The 21,068-nt window shown below is 36.7% G+C and overlaps 1 protein-coding gene across 1 annotated transcript in view; it reads right to left on the reverse strand.

Annotated features, from left to right (window-relative positions):
- The window catches only part of SPMIP7 (sperm microtubule inner protein 7), a 39,778-nt gene that overhangs the window by 12,876 nt on the left and 5,834 nt on the right, over window positions 1-21,068 (reverse strand). Inside the window, 3 exon segments of the mRNA XM_088051533.1 lie at window positions 953-1,040; window positions 6,340-6,553; window positions 6,556-6,657. Of these exon segments, the coding sequence (XP_087907659.1) occupies window positions 953-1,040; window positions 6,340-6,553; window positions 6,556-6,657 (404 nt within the window).

A 21,068-nucleotide genomic window follows, 5' to 3' on the forward strand; every position in this document is an offset into this window, starting at 1 on the left:
GGTTGCAATGAAAGATGTAACAAAAAGTATTTATTCTATTACCAGCTGCTAAAGCCAGGTGTGGCACTGTTCTTTATCTCTTCCACAACCCATCCTCCCTCCGGGGGCATATCTTCTGTTAATGGGCCATTGAGTCTCACTGCATGACTGATAAAATGACATCATCCCATTGTGAGATGCTCCACCCAGGGGGAGGAGCCAAACATTCCTACTTGAATATAATCGGAGACTTGGAACACCACAGGCAGCATTTCTCCCCTGGATTCCCAGAGGAAAGACCAGACCCATCCACACCACCACTGGACCTCCAGAGGAAAACTACACCCTTCTATGGGATCATTGCTTCAACAGAACCACATCTGTCACTCCAGGAGGACTGAAGCCACTATTTAATCAGACTGCTACCAACACCCTGACCAACAGGGTGCCAGGTTGTATTCTGACTCTGTCAGTGGGTTTATTTTTGGGGCGCGGGGGGTTGGTTTTTGTAATACTGCATTTTTATTTTTATTTTCCTAGTAAAGAACTGTTATTCTTATACCCATATCTTTGCCTGAGAGCCCCTGGATTTCAAAATTATAACAATTTGGGGTGGGGGGGGTGAGGTGTTTACATTTTTCCATTTCAGGGGAGGTTTCTGCCTTCCTTAGCAGACACCTGTCTTTTCAAACCACGACAAAGCTCTAGATAATTTTTTTTTAAAAAAAAAAGTAGAAAAAAAGTTCCCATATAATCATTAATGAATGATGTTGGTAGCTAGATAATAAGGACTATGCGATGTAGATGTAGAAAGTAACAAAAGTATAGACTTCTTTTTTAATGGGAAATGAAAAGCCTGGGATTATATGCTGCTTGCTGCTGAACAAGTAGTTATTGCACAGTTTCACAGGATTATCTTCTTTAAAATGGTCTCACTAAGTGAAAGAGGTAGCTTTTCCTCCAATAAACTTACAGTAGTGAGGGAATTAATTTTGTCTGAATTTGAATAATCAGTTACAGGAGAGGAGACACGGAGACTGGACACCAGGCACATCGTGCCCCTGACAGGTGATGAAGACAGATGGACAGCATGCCCTTTTGGAAACTACAGTTTCTCTTCATTGTCTACAGGGAAGTGGAGATGAAAGGCACAGACTATATACAAGCTTCTAGATAATTAAAGTTCATGAGATTAATCCTATGTTGAATGCCATTAAACAGCAGAAATTATGATTGCTGGAAATTATTTTTTACTTTAAAATATTTTTTTTTATATATTATGCTATCTGAAGGTCCTTAGTAGCAAAAATATGAAAAAATTAAGCAAAACAAAAGCAAAAACTGTGTTAAAAAGAAATGGTAGCTCAAATACTACCATGCTAGTATTTGACTTGTAGACACTGTGAATTGTTTTGACCCCTTATATTTTAAAATTGGGAATACTGACTTTAGTGGCCCCACAACAGTTAATGCCAAATAAAACATTTTCAAATAACTCTTCCAGATTTTATCACTTGATTCTTCAGTTAATTATTCTATTTCTCTTTATATATGGAGGAAAAATATAACCTATTGCTATTACTTCTTGTCCCTCTTTTAGCCTTTTGAAAGAAAAGGCTACAAATGACTCCCTGAAAACAACTTGTAACCAAGCATAAACCCCACCAGTTTATATTGGAGAGGACATGCATGGCGAAATAAGCAACAGAACTTGTTGAATTAACAAAGAATCATTCCACTGTTGGGCAAGTGAAAAGCAAATGGAAAGTGAAACACGTAACTGTAAGCATGATAAACAATCTAACCCTTAGTGAAACCACAGTTGTTTTATTCAATGACAGCCTTAAAGAGATTATTTCAAGTTTTTTGCATTATTTCCATTATTTAAGTTATAATTAGCTTATTAGGAAGTATGATATTACATATCTCATTGTTTTATGTGTATTTAATAGCACAGATACTTTTGGGTATGCCGTAGGCCACAGAATCACAAAATAATATGAGCTGAAAGGGACCCTCAAGGATCACTGAGTCCAATTCCTGGCCCTGTACAGAACCATCCCCAAGAGTCACACCATGTGCCTGAGAGCATTGTCCAAATGCTTCTTGAAGTCTCTTACGCTGGTGCTGCGACCCCTGGGGAGCCTGTTCCAGAGCTCAACCACCCTCTGGATATATATTTTCTAATATATAACATAAACCTCTCCTGACTCAGCTTCAGGCCATTCCCTCAGGTCTTGTCACTGATCACCACAGAGATCAGTGTCTGCCCCTCTTCCCCTCATGAGGAAGCTACACACTGAAATGAAGTCTCCCCTCAGTCTCCTCCAGGCTCAACAGACCAAGTGACCTCAGCTGCTCTTCATAAGCTTCCCCTTCAGACCCTTCACAGTCTTTGCTTCCCTCCTTTGCATGGTCTCTAATAACTTAACATCTTTTTTACATTGTGACTCCAAAAACTGCACACAGGACTCGAGGTGAGGTCACCTCTGTGCACGACAATCCCCTCCCTTGCCCTGCTGATGATACTGTGCCTGGTGCCTCCCAGGACACGTTTAGCCCTCCTGGCTGCCAGGGCACTGCTGGCTCATGGTCAACTTCCCCTCAACCAGGACCCCCAGTTTCCTTTCCATGGCACTGCTTTCCAGCATCTCATTCCCCAGTCTGTTCATACAACCAGAGTGCAGATTCCATCACTTCACCTTGTTGAACTTAATTTGGCTGGTAATTGTCCAGACATCTAATTTGTCAAGGTCTGAATGTCTATAATGTTCATTTGTTGTTTTTCAAGTTGCACATTTCTTATTGCTTTACACTTTGTTGCCTCTGATTAAACTTTCTTCTTTCTATTTCTACAGGTAGTTAAAAGTTTTACCTTACTAAGTACCGAAGTACTGCCTAAGGTAATTTTCCATCAATATTTGAAATGTAGAAGAGGCTGGAATCCTATATTGAGATACCTCTCACTCGATGTGCTGCTTAATACTTAATACTGCATTACTCCTGGATGATTATTTGTCCAGAGTAATGATTACTCTGGAGAAAATGCTTATTCCTTCAGCAGAGGAACCACTGGGGATGGAACTTCTCCTATACAAAAGCCATGGGGAATTTAATATAATGCAACCACAACTATTTCAGTAAGTTCTGCATGAAATACTTCAAGTGAGCCTCTTAAAGAAACAGTAGAAAAAGGTAAGATCTTCACATGGATAAATAATTGGTTAGAAGATCACACATAGAAAGAAGGAATAAATGATCAGTTTTACAGGTGGATTGAGGTGACTGGTAGAGAGACCTTCAGATAAACCATCTGAGCCTAGGATATTTTTGCCTAACACATTGACAAATTAGCTGTAAGTAGGGAGTTGAAATGTAAGTGATGTGCTCAAAAAGCAAATGTATATATTCATGAAGACAAATCAGTGAATCCATGACTGTTAACTAAAACACACAATCTCCTGGACATGAATCCCTGATCAACAAATCATCACATGATGAGAAAATACTCAGAGGAAGCATGATGACTTTACTAACTATCCACAGTCTTGGATGAAATGCTGGACTACATGGGCTTTTGGAGAAATCAAAAAACCTACTAGCAGCATGAGTAAACTACTTATTTCTTTTAAAAATGGTTATGACCAAGTCTGTAAGTTAACTCTATAGAATTTCCTATTTTCCATTTCTCAGCTTTGGAAAAAACTGTCTTCAGTTGTGTTAGCTTTCAGCAGGGGCAAGAAATCACCTATTTTCTTTATCAGACTTGTCAGATAACCTAGTTTGTTCTGCAATCCCCATAACCTCTGCGTAAAGGCATCCAAATAGAATAATATTTACAAACTGGTAAATATTTATTCATCACCAGGTCCCCATTACAAATACACCTGTATGGTCAAATTCTGAGGTCATCCTCCTAACCACTGCAAGGAAGACTTGAGACCACAGAGAAAAGGATATAAAATTCTGTTGTCATATGAATGAGAGAAGGGGACTCTACAGGCAAACACTCTGAAGGCCTGGTCTTCTAGCACAGAGCAGCTCCCCTATACAGACTAAGAATACATGGAGAATAGCTTCTCATCTGTTTTTCTTTTTCTGATTCTTCAGTCTTAGAATGGCTTTCATCATCAGCTTCTCACATTTGCTTTGCTATTACAGAGCTTCACAGAGTTTGCTTTGCTCAGTAGATGCAAAAGACTGCTAGAGAAGTTCAAAGTTGTGGGCTGCCAAAGCCATAGTGCTACATCTTCTCACAATAGAGAAGCTCCTCTCTGCTGCAGTTGTTTTATATACCACAGCTCAACTGTCTCAAAGGCTGCTTCTGTCTCTTTTTTTTTTTTTGCGTTCATCCCAGACACAGTGGAGAAAGTGAGTGTAGAATTTGCTTGCAAATTGTCTGATTGATCTCTCTTTCAACACAACTTCTCCACTTAGCTGTGGAATGTCTTGGGACTGATATCTAGAAAGGTTAGCAATTTACATCACATGCCTGGGGGCTGGTAGTTGGGCTCTGAATCATACAACTAAAATTTGGAATTTGTTTCTGCAGTCTCATTAAAAATAGTACCTAAAAACTCATCTACTTTTCATATCAATATTTACACATTTGTAATTAATACCTCAGCATCACAGTAAAACTTGTAAATGCAAGGTCTGGGAGAACACACACCGCTTCCTTAAGAAATTTATGCTGCACTATATCTGTTTCAAGATTTGTCCCTGAGTTCAGTTTGACTTTCCCTGACAACTTCAGCAGAGTCAGCATTTTAGTCTAATAGTGAACTTTCCTGAACAAAATAAAATTGGAAAGCCATCAGACAGTTTCTATCTGCCTCCTGGAACTACTGTACATTTCAGAGCACTTTCTTGACTGTAATCCAGATTTCTAACTTGATGGCATTCAGTTTCAGATTTTGTCTGTGTTCATTTCAGGTGTGTCTCTGTGCGCCATAGTATGTCTCTCTCTGCCTGCTTTTCTTTGCATTGGAAAAATCAATGGGCAGATAAAATTGTTTATCTCAAATCTTCCTTCCCCTTCACTTTTCCACAGGCTTGCAGAAAAAGCTAGCTGAACATTTCTGATTGATGTCTGAGGTCTAATTTTCATATGAAAATGAAAAAACCAGCAAATGAGAAATAAGAGTGAAAATTACATGGTATGGGCAAGAAAAAAGAAGGAAAATGATATAGTTTATTTCTTATCCCTTGTGGTTTCTTGGGTTCCTTACAGTTCTTTTATATGGCTGTAGTAAGCAAGAAGTGATTTAAAATGCAAAGTTTGAAGACAGAAAGCAGGAACCAGAACTACTGTCAGAATTTATGACACTTAGAGACTTTTTAGTGACAATAACATGTATAAAGTCTTGCTAACTGTGCAGTAACTGCACTACATCATAGCAGAATGGAACTAGGAGTTTATTTACATTTCTCTATCATGTTCTAAGAAATGTCTCCATCTATGAGCATGTAGCATGAGATACCATCAAATTTTATTCTATTTATTTCTCTATGAAAGTCACTGAAACTAGCTTCAAACATATTGTTTATTGTTAATTATCCTTACAAGCACTGGGCAGGTATTCATGCTTTCCACAATTTTTATCAGAAAATTCTGAAACTATCAAGCTAATTGTACTTCATGTTATAAGGAGTGAATTTCCATTTTGGTCCTGCAATCACTACAAAATTATCAGACTCAAATTTGTGTGTAAGACACTAATATAAAATAAGAGGATAATGTGGTACTTTGACCAATATGTGATGGCAGTCTTCAAGAACTTCTGTTCTCTGATCAACTAGACACTGGAACAGGTCTCTAAATGTGTTGTACTGCAACTTGTCAGGAAATACTAATATACACAGAAATATCCAGGGGATTTCCTGACTTTGGAGTGATTTGGGTTTCTTGGTTTGCATTAAAATCGGTGTTCATTAGAACTATGGTAAATAACTTCACATTTTACATAAATAGATTGAAAAAAACCAAACACATTAATTACCTTCAAAGTTGGTTTTGGGTTTTTTAGCATTAGAATTCTCATTAGAATTCTCATTAGAATTTGCTGACTGGTACCTCTTTGCTACAGCAGGAACAATGAATCATGCAAACACTCTATTGAAGTAGTTATATTCTGTTCAAATATCCAGGACAAATGTATTTTATAAGATTGTTCCTGTAGGACCCTGGGGGATGGAATTCAGAAACTCATTTTATTTATTTGTTAAGCACCTCCTAAATTTCTTCAATGATTAAAAAAAATAGTTTACTTTACCTCTGAGTCATACCTTGGACTTCCACCTTCTGTCCTGGCTGTTTTCCTCCAGGAGGTCTCCCATGGTCAGGCTGCACTCTCTCACCTGCGATGGGGATGCTGGTGAGGTTTCCTCTCACTGTAATCTGCCAGGGATTCAATAGTTTTTCCAACACTGGGCTGCTGTTCAGCACCTGCTGCTGGACTCAGAAAACCTGAGAAGGGATATATTAAAGGCACAATATCCTGGAGTGGAAATAAAGGGTAATTTTCCCCTACTGGAGGGGTGAATAGATAGAATTTAAGGAAATAATTACTGTTTTCTCTTCAAAGCTGGCAAAACCATGATTACTCTCAAGGCTCCTCATAAAAGCCATACACATCTTCTTCAACAGACTTGGATATCGTTGGTAAACTGGTTCAACTGACAAGGTAGTTGACTTTTAAAAAGCACTTGTCTGCCTTTCAGGTCCATCAGAAAATAGTCATTCTCTTCTATTGTCCTTGTGTGGCAGTAAACTTAAAAGATGCAATTTGCTCCTGTTTCTCCAAGATTCTGAAGTCCCAGTCTATAAATCACAGTAAGAGTAGAGGTAATGCTCCAGAAAAAGCAGTGCATAGAAGAGCATGGCAGTGTTTAAGTACTGAATTCTTTCCTGAAAAGAGATTTATCAAGTATGGCCATTGCATACTCAATTTTTTTCTGTTGCTTAGTAATAAGGGAGAGCACCTCTTAATAAAATTTCTCCTGGTGCGAAACTTGGTTCATGCCTACCGCTGTAACGCAGCCCTTCAAGAGGACACACATAGCAAGTTGTAGTGAGAGCTATTTTAGTAGTAGTAGTGAGAATATTTTATATGCAGTGTGGGCACTGTATGGCTAAGCCAACACACTGAAAACACAGAACTCTGTCTGATAACATAACTCTATCATAACTCTACATTTACCTGAATGAAAAAAAACTTCCAAAATTTAGCTTCTACAGTAACAAGCCTTTAAAATGCCATACTGGTGTCTATATTTACTGACTCTCAGTAATTTCCATATCAAATATAATGTTTCACACTAGTAACTACATTCAGTGGTGCAGATTGACTTTCTCCTCTCTAACTTCTTGCCTTCTCCTGGAAAGATTTAGAAAGAGATGACGGGAGAGGTAAAGACATGGAACCCAGGTAAGGCACAGGATGGAAGACATCACAAGGATGACCCTTGTTTTGTTGCATTCATCTTGTAGAATGAAATGCAATTTAAACTGTCTTGGATTTTATTGACAGGGATTCTATCCTGTTTATCCTGGTAAGTAAATTTGCCAGGGAAGGCTGAGTGTCTACTGTCAACATTCTGAAGTGATCCATGCCTAAAGAAGCACATGGATGAATTGGTTTAGTGTCCAGGCTAGTCCTCTCTGCTACATCTGCCTTTTACTTTGCTTCAGGATTTCTGTGGATCATTCTTGATTCTTTGAAAAAACAACTGCTTTAATTCTCTGGAAAAGTAACAATATACCAAATCTTCCATCAAAACTTTATTTTTCTGGCAGAAAATTTATTTGCTTCCCAGAGAATTCCTTGTGTCTCACCCCTCTTCTCCTTCCCTCCATCTTTCAGAAAATCCCTTTTCTACAGCAGCACAGATTCTAAATACTCGAATGCCACAGGAGCATGCAAATGCCCTCGGATTCCAGACGCTTTGTCTTTCTCTAGTAGTGCAGTGAAGACGGATGCAGCAGCAGAGCTATGGATGCCCACGACAGTGTTTGGTTTAGTCCTTTAGGTCCTTGGCTCTGCAGCCAGAACTTCAGCGGTTTTTATCTTTTTAAGGAAGAGCTGCAGTGAGCACGATGCCGGTTCCCCGTGTCTCTGGCCGGGCACAGTCCGCGCTGCCGCAAGCCTGGCTGCTTCAGAGGAGCTGTCCCTGGAGCGGGGATGGGCTGGGATTAGTTAACCAAACACACCGACAGGACGATTTCGGATGGCACCGCGGCGGCAGCAGCAGCAGATGTTTCCCCAGGGTTTGAGGATGTGAAAGCCTACTCCCCTCCCCTCCCTTCCCTGCTTTCCCCAGAGGTGCAAGCGCTGAGCTGGGCGCTGCGGCCGGGAAAGCCCCACGACCGCCTCTGCTCGGGCAGCTCCAGGGCAGAGAAGGACGATGTGCCCAGAGGTACCTGGCGGGGGCACCCTCTCCTCCTCCTCCTCCTCTTCCTCCTGCCCACCCTCCTTCGGGCAACACACGCAACCTGTTCCAATGCCTGACAGCCCCTTTCAGTGAAGAGATTTTTCTTATCATCCAGTCTAAACCTCCCCTGGTGCAGCTTGAGGCCATTTCCTCTGGTCCTGTTGCTGGTTACTTGGAAGCATCCTCTTCGCAGCCTGGTAGTTTTGTGTTGCCGTCTGGGACATGCTGTTCCATAATGTAGGAGCTTTCCCCTGTGCGTTTTGTTTTACACCTGCCAGCGCCTTACCCATCTACACTCACCCAGTGGAACTGAAATTCCTTTCCATCTATGAATTTGCAGATGGATGCAGGAAAGCTAAAGGATTATCTAATTTGATTTTTTCCTCCCACAAAAATGAGCAGAGGGTACTGGAGAGAGGGGTGTTTCACCTTCCCATATGCCAAAAAAGTTGAATGCCAGGGTAGGGATAGTGAGGTTTCGAAATTTGAACATAGTAAATTGTTTCAGCTTTCTGAGAGTATTAAACTAGGTTATTTAATTGCTGTACATACATGCTGGATCTTCTTATTCTATGGTCTGGTTGTGATCAAAGATGAAATTCAAAGTTCTACTCTGACAAAAAAGGGAAACCCATATGCAGTATTTTAGTACATAGTCACTAAAATATCAGCGTATTTCTTTGGTTTGAGTAGGCATAATAGACATTGTCTGCTCGAAAAAAGACACTTCAATTTTATTGCATTGGAGTGTTATTTGTACAATCTGAGTTTCAGACTAATGTAAAGAATGTGAGACTTTTCATTTCGGTTTGTTTATTTGTTGGGTTTTTATTGTTGTTTTTGTTTGTTTTCTTGAGTTTTTTTTACTTATTAATTAATACTTATTAATACTTATTGACCTTTTTGGTACTATATTTTACCCTAACTAATTAATGAAACTTTTTAGTTTAATTACAATGTGGAGCATATTTCTTGAAGTGTCTTAATTACATTGGAGTTTTCTGAATCATCTGAAAGAAGTTTCCAGCTCACTAAAAAGATACTGCATTTTTAACTTTGGTGTGCTATATGATACAGAAGTTTCTTTTTGAACTTAGAAAACACGAGTAGTGTAGTTGTCAGAAATAAAATATAAAGATTCACTTGCAAAACATAATATAGTTTGTATCTTGCAGACTTTTTGTCTAAATGGTTGCACTTAAATGGGATAGACTAGAAACTGAAATTATTTCTCCTGTATGACTTTAAAATTATGAGTAATAGAAATGGTAATATTTCTGCACAGTACTTACCATGAATAGGCAGTTTAGAAATACCACCTGTTGTCGCCTTGAAAATTAAACCTTCTGATCTTGTTTTCATAGTTTCGAGCCACTTTCCCAGGAAAGTAACTATAAACATAGATGTGTATACATTCTTTCTAAGAAATGTCTTTTGATGGACGTTTCTCACAACCAGTGAGATTGGGAAGGTGGTAACCTGACTATCCAATCCCTGGTCATTGTCAAGAATCTATAAATACTGGAGTCACGAAATAAAATCATCCTTTTCCTTATCATACATTGAACTGTGTCCATGTGAATCATTCTGTGTCCTACAGCGACAACCTGTCATTAAAATACTTGGATTTAGAAAACCATTTGACTATTAGCATGATTGAGAAAAATAATTTAAGTAAAAAGAGTTGCTATTTATATAATCTTTTGGTACAGAAATCTCTTTACAAAAACTGTCTCAAAATATAATTACTTTTAAAAAATGTTTAGCAGTTGCCATGATTTAAATATTTTCCTATCTCTTTATAGAATTTTCATTTCTAAATAAATTAATTGAAACTATACCAATTAAACATTATAATAATACAGCAATGTATTAATTAATAATTTAAGGCTCATTCTAAACTGCTCATGACCAATACAAGATTCAGACTTAATTTAATTTTCTGATAAATTAATGTGAAGAAACTTGATTTTGCAACACTAATGCTGATTTTAAGGCTGAAAGATTCAGGAAAAAAATATTTTATGAAATAGTAGGATGTACCTGATGTGAAACTTTAAGGGAGTGAATGGCATTTCCTTTGAACTCAGTGGGCATAGGAATATTGTTAATTTGATCTAATATATCCTGGTTCCTCCTTTGGACAAGAAGTGGGAAGAGACCTCTCTTTACCTGAGTCTATTGTATCTTCCTCCTCAGGCTGGAGCAGGAAGGTTTGTTTTCCTATGTGGGAACAATCCACCTACTAATTCTCATCTTGAACCGAGACACTTTTCCAATAGGCAAAACCCCTTATTGTATTTACAAGAGCTCAGTTTCTCTGTGCTTAAGTAGTATCTGCACTGCTGCCCAAGTAGATTTTAAATGCACTGAACAGGATGTAAATATATTACACTTGAATTTAACTCATTGCAGGCTCTTTTGCCCTGTTTATGTAAAGCTGTTGAATTAGCTCAGTCTGATTTTAAAGCTGAGCAAGGAATCCTCAAACAACAGAAAATTTATATGTCAAATGCACCTTCTGAGGGCATGGTCATATAAAATGGGAAGGTTTAAACTACCCAGGACTTGGGAGTGAATTCTCTATGTGTCTCTAAGTTCCCAGACTTCTATGTGTCTGATAGTGATGTAAACTATTTTTCTTCATTTGTGTTCTTCTGCAAAAGGAACTTTGCATAATGTTAATACTTTGTATAATGCCTATAAAAAATACAAGCCAGTGGGGAATCAGACGCTATGTATTTCTAGTGTATTTGGATGATTAAAAAACTAAATTAGGGAGTTAATGCAGAATTAATTTATTTTTTCTCAGAAAGTACTGAAACAAAGGATTTTTCTCACTGCTTGTTAAGGATGGAGATGGAATAATATATTTAATTACTTTAAAATGTGATTAAAGCACTTCCCTCGTACTTCATTTTGTGTGGCTCTTTCTGTGTGACTTACTGACTTCTTGATACTTTTTTTTTTTCCTATAAAATGTGTGTCTTTAACCTGGTCACACACACTCTTTAAATAGAGAGAAGGAATGGGAAAATTGTTTACACTTGACACTGCTGCAGAATATATTATTTCAATTCCAAAGGATTTCCAGAAAGAAATCTAAAAAAAGGTTTTGAAAACATTTTGAAAGACTGTCTCAAATGTGAGGAAAGGAGTGTTTGAGAGTTGTAGTTCATCTGTGGACAGGAAGATTTGAGGAGTGAAATGGCTGATAAGCAAGTGAAATGTATATGCACATGAAAGACCATTTAAAGTGACTTTCTCACAATATAGCATGCAATGCCATTCAAGATACTAAGAAAGTAAAATCCAGAAATACAGTATCTTCCTTTGGTAACTGTATTGCTCTCACTTTTTCTAGTTCTTTTTAAATAAACAGTTCAACAGCTCCATCTTCGGGTTCAAGGTGTTATTGTAAAAAAAAATATTTCTTTTTGCATTAAGTAGTACCTAAACCTCCTACAAGTTATGTAATATACATCTTCACATACCTTGTCAGTTTGCCGTGCTTAACATTTCTAGACACATTTGTTCCATTGCATTTTGATAAATTTTTAATACTCTCTTTTTAATATCATTATTTTCAGTTTTTTCTTTCATTAACTTACTCAGTTTTGCTGGATAATAGTTTTCCCTTTCAATTATGATACATAAATCAGCTTGACAGTTCATAAAATATTTATGGACCATGACAGAAAATAATGGCAGATGGAATTTTAAAACAGGCTGTTTTTCAGGTAGGCTTTATTATGTTTTAGAAATTAGTATGCTTTTATTAAAATGAGAACATATGCTGGCTGATTTTTGTCAATGGGGAATCTGTTCACATTCTTTTGGGAGCAGAATTTTAATGAAACATTAATTTTTTTTCTGCCAGTGCAGCAAAGTTCTAAAACACTTAAATATTACAGTGAAAAAAAAAATAATCTATTTTATTTTTCAATAAAAAGCCTTTAATTATTTCAGAAAGTCTTTGGGGAAAATAAAATTATTTGAAAAATTTTGCTCCTCAAACAAAGTTGTGAAAGTGGTACATAAGAAAAAAATATTGTTAAGTAATTTAAACTGTTAATCACAGAAATCCATCACCTATGAGATACTCTTATCAGTATCTTCTCTACCTTTTTTTTCTTTTCTCCTCAAATAAATTTCTTCCCACTTTCTATTTTCTTTCTAAGTATCTTCTGCTGATATTCTGATGTGACAAGTACAGGCAGTCCTTTTAATTTACCCTGTCTTGTCCTTAGAGCCACAGAATTTGCCTTGCTTCTGTTTTTCATACCAACACTGTAGAGAAGCACGATTGCAATTTTTGTAATAGGGGTGACTTGATTATTACCCATTATTGCTTAAACTATTGCTTAAATCCAGATAAATCAAGCTCATGTTGTAATTCGACCCCATATTTCTTCTTCTCCCCAGCAAATATCTCAATCTATAACCAGTTCATGTGATTATTTATTGTTGCTTTTAGTTTTTGACTACTGAATCTAAATTAGCAACAAGCACCAATCTGGTGTCACATAACGTGCCTTCATAAAATAATTGTACTGATGATATGTTCAGTATTTTATTGTTGCCTTTTCTATTTGAGAGTTTCTCCTCCATTGTTATTTACTTTTATTCCCAGATTTCTCCAAATTAATTAGAAATCACAATGCCTTAACTCCCTGTAACTCACATTCCTTCCAATCAGAAGGTGGAGACAAAGAACACAAAATGCTGAGAGGCTGAACGCTGTCCTTTTCTTCCTGCTGGCTTCAGTTCTGTACCTCAGAAAACTCTGTCAGAGAACCTCAGGTCTGACTTGTACTAGAATACCACCTGAATGAAACTTCAGTTTTCTTCTGGAAGCCTTAAACATCTCGCAAATCTCTGCAACCTTAATGAACGTTTTTAATTTCTATTTAAAATAAATGCAAATTACAGAAGAAATAAAATACCTCATATTTTATCTCATGAAGAAATTAAGAAGGTCACAGTCATGACAGAACGCAAATTCATTGCTTCATTGATGGTTGATGTATATATGTATTGACCTGCTGACTGAGGGTATTGTAACAAGGCAGCTAAATTTTATCCACCTTTTGGAAAGTGCTTATTCCCCTTTTCCTCATTATGGACAGCCTTAATTTAAAATGTGTTTATATTTAATAATATTTATTATTAAAATTTAAATATTTAAATAAATACATTTAAATTAAATATTTAAAACTAAATTTAAGTGTGTGAAAAATGAGGTTCACTGTCCTGGTAAAATTTGAAAGTTTAATAAAGGACAATAGGAAAAAATAAAGTGAAGTTTAGTGGCTGGGTGCTTGGCGATCTGCCAAGAGCACACCTGCTATTTTGGAGACACCCTTTAGTTACCTTTTCTACTGCATCAGACTATTGCATATTCATAAAAAATTATGCATATTTAAACTTTTCCCCAAACTAGTCTACATGTTCGAAGAACTGTTTAGCATGGCTCCTCCTTGAGCCCATGTTTTTAGAGCATGTGCATTTCTTGGTCGTAGTTTTCTCTGCTCTTACTATGACCTCCAGCTTGGGTTTTGGTCCATTCTTTCTACAGACGGTAAGTGCTGAGAGCTGGCATATCAGTAGCAGGGGTCTTCATCTACATCACTGGATGTTATCCCAACCAAACAAGCAGCTCAATTACCACAAGTATAACTGTATCAGCTATTTCACTAATATGTCTAAGCAGAAATAAAAACTTTATAGCAAAGTTACTCTAATGTTATACATATACTATCCACTTTAATACTTGCAAAAAGCCAATATTATAATATGTATTCATAACAAACTATTTAGAATGAGGATGCTTTTTTTGGTATTAGGCCTTTGGCATTGTTTTTTGTTGTCGTAATGAGTCATGATTGTAAAGATATTAAGCAGATATTAACTGAATACTCATTGAAGAAAACAACTATTAAAGAGCAGAGATTAACAAGGTATGCTGCTTGATTTTTCTTATAAATTAAGTAGTTGTATTGATGTCATTGTTCTGTTTTCCAGGTTCAACTCTTAAAGAGTTTTTAAGTGTGGCACCAAGACAAAACAGCTTAAAATAGTGGGATATGTTTTATTTCCACTGTTTTTCTCTAAATACAAAGTAACAAATTCAGTGAAAATATTTTTCAAAGAAAAGGCTCTTCTTTTTCAAATCCCTTGTTACTGAATGGTTTTAAATTCTTTTAAATGTTCTGATTAATTACAATTCTGGACTGGCTGATGTATGCTTATGTTGGAGGTTGGGTTTCTTTCTTTTGTACTTATGGAATTTTTCCCATAAGTTGCTAGGAAACTAACTATTGGGCAATTATGGGTACTTAAGAAAAACAAGAGTGGCCAAACTCAGGGGAGAGAGGAGAGGATACCTGTAGATTTGGACAGGCAAAACGATAGGGGTAGGGGAGCTGCAGGGAAGCTCTTGCTTTGGGTTTCAGAGGAAGACAGGCAACTTGCTGCTTAGGGCAAAGAGAATTCACCACCAGAGCCCAGTCCTGTACTGCCTCATCCTTTCTGTGGGTGAGCCTCTGCTCATACGAGCAGCGTTGTAATGAGACCTTATTAATATCTACCTCATTAAATGAGGGACATATCCTTGTCTGATCGGGTGCCTGGATCTTGGGCTCACCCCTCTCTGCCCTGCTGGGAGCTGGGCTGCCACTATTCTGTCCCCATTGCTCTTTGGTGCTGCTCCAAGCATTGGCTGCATTGCTGATATGCGGAAAGAAACCTCTATAACCCACAGAGTAAGTTATAAGAGTAGGTATGTATTTATTCAGCACTGAGGTACATGAGGGATAGCTTTTCTCTAAAGGTGAAGCAATTCTGAGAAATAATATAAAATTTTTTTATTAGTTTGTAATATTACTTAATGTTCAATAATGGCTCTCAGTGGTATAAAGATTCATCCTATTAGTGTACTTTTTCTCTCTTCTGACTCTAATACCTGTAAACATTACCACTACTTGAATGGCTCAGTGAAATTTGAAAGTTAAAAGGTAAGCTTTAAATGTTTTATCCCAACTGTGTTTCTAATCAATATAGTATTAAGAAAGAATATTTTCACTATATCTGGCACAGACCATTGTGAGTATAGTAGGTTTGGCTCCAGTGTTCTTTTGAGATGCAGGGCAACACCTTTATTTTAAGGTGTGTTTTCCTTTTTTCCACACAAAAATTTGGTTAAATACAATCCTGCACTTTTTAAATCCTGCAGTTTTAAAATACCTGGCATTGTTCTTTTTTTTTTAGAACACTATCTAATCTAAGGTAATTATTTTTATGGTGGAGAAAATATTAACAAATAAGAGCGATAGCAAAGAACTTTAATTAAAGAGTAAAACCTTCTTTTGAAAGGAAAAAAAAAAAAGTTGCAGATATTTTTCTCAGCCTTCATTTTCTATCAGATGCCCTTCTGTATCCTATGACACATGCTTACAAAACTGTCATGGAAATTTACAGTGGTATGATAGAATTTACCACACTGGCAGGTAATGATGATAACAACATGATAAATTTGTTACTTATGGATACATAGGGCTTTTTTCCTATTGCTCAAAGAGAGAACAAAGTGACTTTGAGGAAATAAAAAAAAATGTGAAGAGGTAAACAGGTGCAACATATAAAATTTTGCCTCAATAAACTACTAATAAACCTGCTGGTTAGTAAACTTTGAGAAAAAGTATTAAAATTTGCAATGGAAAATGATTAAGCAGACGGGAAAATGCATTAACATGTAGAATTCATATTAATTTTTATGCTTCAAGGTTAAAAACGGAAACCTGTAAATGGCATTTACTTCCATGATATAGTATTGTACAATTGAAAATGTATAGTGTGCTGTTTTTTGCATTATACAGTATTGTAAAAAATCTGAGTATTATCTAGTATGGCCCATTGATCTTAAGAGTATCAAAATTCTTTTTCAGAAAGATGCCTCTAATGATGTCATTGTCTGAATAGTCTAGTATGGCATGAAAACCTCATATCATTGTTTCTACATGGAGTCTGTTTGCTTACTTGTACATATGTTATTTTTCTCAAATAATAGGAATTGCTTAGAGATCATGACTGGCTCACCAACAATATCTTTTGAAGACTGAGCAGGGAACCCAAATTCTGCTTTTTTGTTTCCTTCTATGTATGTCTCAATTACCCTTGAGTGTAATTTCATTTTTAAAAAGAATAAGAAGTGTTATGATCAAATTATAAGCCTGTTTAATATCTTATTAATTTTACAATTTATATTGTGAACCATTCATCCTTTTACAAGGCAAATCCTATCCTATTTGCTTTCCTCTTAGTCTATACTAGCATCTATCAGAACTCTGTCCTTGGTCTGATATTTTCCTATTACACAATGTGAAATACCATTTATATCATAGTGGTTCTTCATTCTTAGTCCTCTACATGCCAGCCTTCATGGTAGAGCATCTCTCATTTATGTGATTTTTATCTAATACTGCCCTGTGTTTTTGCTCTCAATCTGATGATGGACATTGCCCTCTGAATTTTTAGCATTCTTTGCCTCAAAGTGGTTTTCTTTGTATTTAAGGCTGTGGGCAATGTCATTGTAGTTTAAGCTTTGGATGCATATATTCTGGTTATCTAAGTGCCCTGCACTGTAACTGATATATTTTGATGCCCACTCTGTGATGCATGACAGACAGAGTACCAGGAGTGTTGTCATATATCTAAGTACTGAACCTAATCTGATCTGACAGAAGAAAACCTCCATTTCACAATTAATAAAAAATGTTGTTTCCCTCTTCTGGATTCTATTTACACAAGTTGCAGTTTCATCTCTGTAGAACAGAAAACCATAGCAATCTCAGGCTTCTTCCAGCTGATAGGGTTAAATCCCTTAGGGCAGATTTCTTGAGTAGTATCCCAAGTTGCTATGCCAACCTTGGTTCACTAGCAAAAAATCTATGGTGGCAGGGATTCTTGGACTGTGGAAACTTCAGGCATACTGCAATCAGCAGCAGGAGGGCAAAAACCATTTCAGTAAGAGAAAAAAAATTATGATTCCTTGATTTAACTTTGTATAGGGATGAGTTAAGTTTGGGAAAAACAATTTTTTAAAAATGTTAATCAAAAGACTTAATTTCAGCCACCACAACTTGTTAAATACCACAGAGACACTCCTTATTTTAGAGCTGTGATACTTTTTTTTATTATTCAGAGAAAATATAAACAGACAAAGAGCTATTTAAAATTTCTAGCTCATTAAATGTTTGCTGTGTAAAAAGAATTTGATCATTTGGCCTCCTTTAACAATGGGTGTAATCCTCTCTACACACTAAAAAATACCTGGGTTTTTATGTGACTACTGAGTCTTCTAATACGTGTCATAGCAAGTCTCCACTAAAGTGGGAAATTGGGATTCATAACCTTTGCTTGATACACCATTTCATTTTCAGTGTGGTCATAGGAAAGAAAAAATGGAAATGATGAATTGTGTATCAAGTTTTAGGAAATATTAATAAAATACCTCTTCTTGGGATGCTTTAAAATAAATAAATGCAATTGTTTAAACATAACGTCTGCAGGAAGAGAGCCTATCTTTCATTGCACTATCTGCCAGAGTTAGAAAAAACAGTTCTCTCTTCAGAAATATTCGCTCTTGACACACACACTCCCTAAGTAGGTTTTTTGTGTCCCAAAAGTCTGTCTAGCTACATGCATTCAAGCATCATGAATACAGTACAAGCCCACAAAGTGCAATAAGCACTTTCCTTTCTGTAGCATTAAAACCGAATTGTTTTTTGAACAAGCAGCTTTGTTCACAGATTGTTCCAGTCCACCTATAGAGCTATGAAAAATTAAATACTGCAAAAACTTTAATTTAAAAGCACTACAGCTTTAAAATTAGCAAACCATTTTTCTTCAGTTGGCATAGTGGCTCTTTTGTACTGAGATCTGAAAATTGTACTTTGAAGTTTTTGAGCAGCTGTTGGGATGGCTGAGAATAAGAGGTTTTTAAAATATACTTTGAATGGGGGAAAAAACTCTTCAAAATAATTGCTTCTTAAGTTCAGGATCTTAGAGTTTTACTGCATTAATCAGAATTTTTGATGTTCTAAGCAGCCAAATAGAACAAAAAAAAAAAAAGATACTGTTTCAATATTTATTTCCAAATGCAAATATTGGAATAGGCCTTTTCCAGTTGGGTGAAAATGAACATAGGAACTTAGATTTATAGGAAAGTAACTTCTTTTCATACACATCACCCCCTAATATATGCAAAGAAGGAATATATATATGTGGCAAGATTGTGACTGTCCTTTTACACAGAAAAAAGAGCATCCTAGAATTTTGTAAAACGAAGCAACTGAGTAGACGAGAAATTAAATACCTGTACTCAGCCTCTCAAGTACAAGCTAAACTCCAGACATCTAAAACCTTCTATTGGTATATAAAACAGTTCTGTGGATAGGAAAGAAAAGAGAATCAGGAGAAATATGAACAGCTTTTAGCAGATGTGTCTCTGTATACTCATTTGATCCTTATAAATGGTACATGAGTTACTTCCTGATAAGACCATCAGAGTCCTACAAAACAGTATGTTTCATTCCTAAGAACCTTTTCAGTTAATTCAAGTTTATCATACATGTATGTGTGTACATATATATATAAGTTTTATTTGTACATATATAACAATATATGTTATCTTTTGTTTCTGTACATGAATAATTAAGCACTGAATTTCCCTATTTGGACATCTTTATATATTACTTATTTAAATTTGAGCATTCCCAGTAGTTTCATCTGAATTTATGGTTTGGATTGATAGCTGTTTCTAACTGCCTGAAAGTTCTGTTTCTGAAAAGCCGATCAGCATGATTCTGCTGTCCTTTAATTTTGTTCATATTGTATAATTTCAAAATAAAGAAGTTGATCTACTGTAAAACTGGTCTGAATAAGAGCTGAAAGAACTGAAAAAATTTAAAGAAGTGGAAGAAGAATCTGTTGGTTTTAAATTTAGTAAACAGAGAAATTAAAAATAGGAACATTAGCTTTAAAGAAAATTATACAAAGTTAAGGGATTCATAGACCTTGCTTGATACATCATTCATATTTTTTCAGTGGGATTCAGAATCTGCAACATAGTTCTCACAGAAATAGCTCTTCTTTGCATCTTTCTAATTCCAGAGGGTCCTGGAAAATGGTTTAGCTCCCTCTCTTATCATTAATTTACAAAGAAATTCAGTTTTAAAACATGCCAATTTCCACTGACTCCAGGGAACCTCTGAATTTGCTTTTGGTCCATGGTGCATGTGAGAGGCATCCTGTGCAATACAGACATATTCACAGAACCACAAAATCATGGAATAATCTGAGTTGGAAGGGACCCACAAGGATCACCAAGTCCAACTCCTGGGCTTGCACAGGACCATCCCCAAGAATCACACCATGTGCTGAGAGCATTGTCCAAATGTTTCTTGAGCTCTGTCATGCCTGGTGCTCTGAACACTTCCCACTGTTCCAGTGCCTGACCATTCTCCAGGTGAAGAACCTTTCCCTGACATCTACAGCAAATGAGAAGCTACATGCAATCCTCAAAACCACAAGACAGGTTTACCTAAGAGAACAGCCAGAGATTAATGGATCTCTAGTTTTGTTTTTCTGTCTCTTACAGTAGCAAATAAAGGATTGTTAAGGGAAAAAATTAACAACAGACCAAAAATGGAATAAAGTTGTCTTGGTGTTGACTCTTGCTCTTGGCGATCTGCAGTTTAGAGACACTCTGAACCAAAGTCTCTGAAATTAGTCTCTGACATTACTTCTATAATTTTTAACTGTTCTTTAAAAACAAAACTATACCAAAAAAACCCCAAACCAAACCAAAATCAAAAAACCCCAAAACCAAACCAAACCAAACCAAACCAAAAACCCAAAAAACCCCAAAAAACCCCAAAACAACAAAAACAATAAAACCCCAAAAAAACAACAAACAAACCAAACAACAAAACAACCCCCCCACTATTCAAGTACGTATAATATTAAAAAACAGTAGGTATGGTTTGCTTTGAACTTGTTTACTTTTCAGTAGGTGCCCCTATTTTCCATAGCACAACAAGTGCTGAAAAATTGTTTTACTCCCTTCCTCATTTAGTTTTACAGTTCACAGCATCACAGAATCACAGAATACACTTAGCTAGAACTGACCCTCAAGTCCAATTCCTGGCCCTGTACAGGACCATCCCCAAGAGTCACACGATGTGCCTGAGAGCATTGTCCAAATACTTCTTGGACTCTCTTGGGCTGGCGCTGTAACCAGTTCCCTGGGGAGCCTGTTCCAGTGCCCAATCACATGCTAGGTGAAGAACCATTCTCTAATATCCAACCTAAACCTTCCCTGACACAACTTCAGGCTATTCCCTCAGGTCCTGACACAACTTCAGGCTATTCCCTCAGGTCCTGCCACTGATCACTACAGAGAAGAGATCAGTGTCTGCTCCTCTTCTTTGCCTCACAAGGAAATCGTGACAGCAATGAGGTCTCCCCTGGTCTCCCCTCAGTCTCCTCCAGGTTGAACAGACCAAATGACCTCAGCTGCTCTCATACGGTTTCCCCTCAAGGCCCTTCACAATCTTTGCTGCCTCTTGGATGCTCTCAATGTCTTTTTTATATTC

The sequence above is a fragment of the Pseudopodoces humilis genome, chromosome 1 (assembly GCF_049639895.1).
Source record: "Pseudopodoces humilis isolate 2021_Gansu_Grassland_sample_001 chromosome 1, ASM4963989v1, whole genome shotgun sequence".
Classification (NCBI taxonomy): Eukaryota; Metazoa; Chordata; class Aves; order Passeriformes; family Paridae; genus Pseudopodoces; species Pseudopodoces humilis.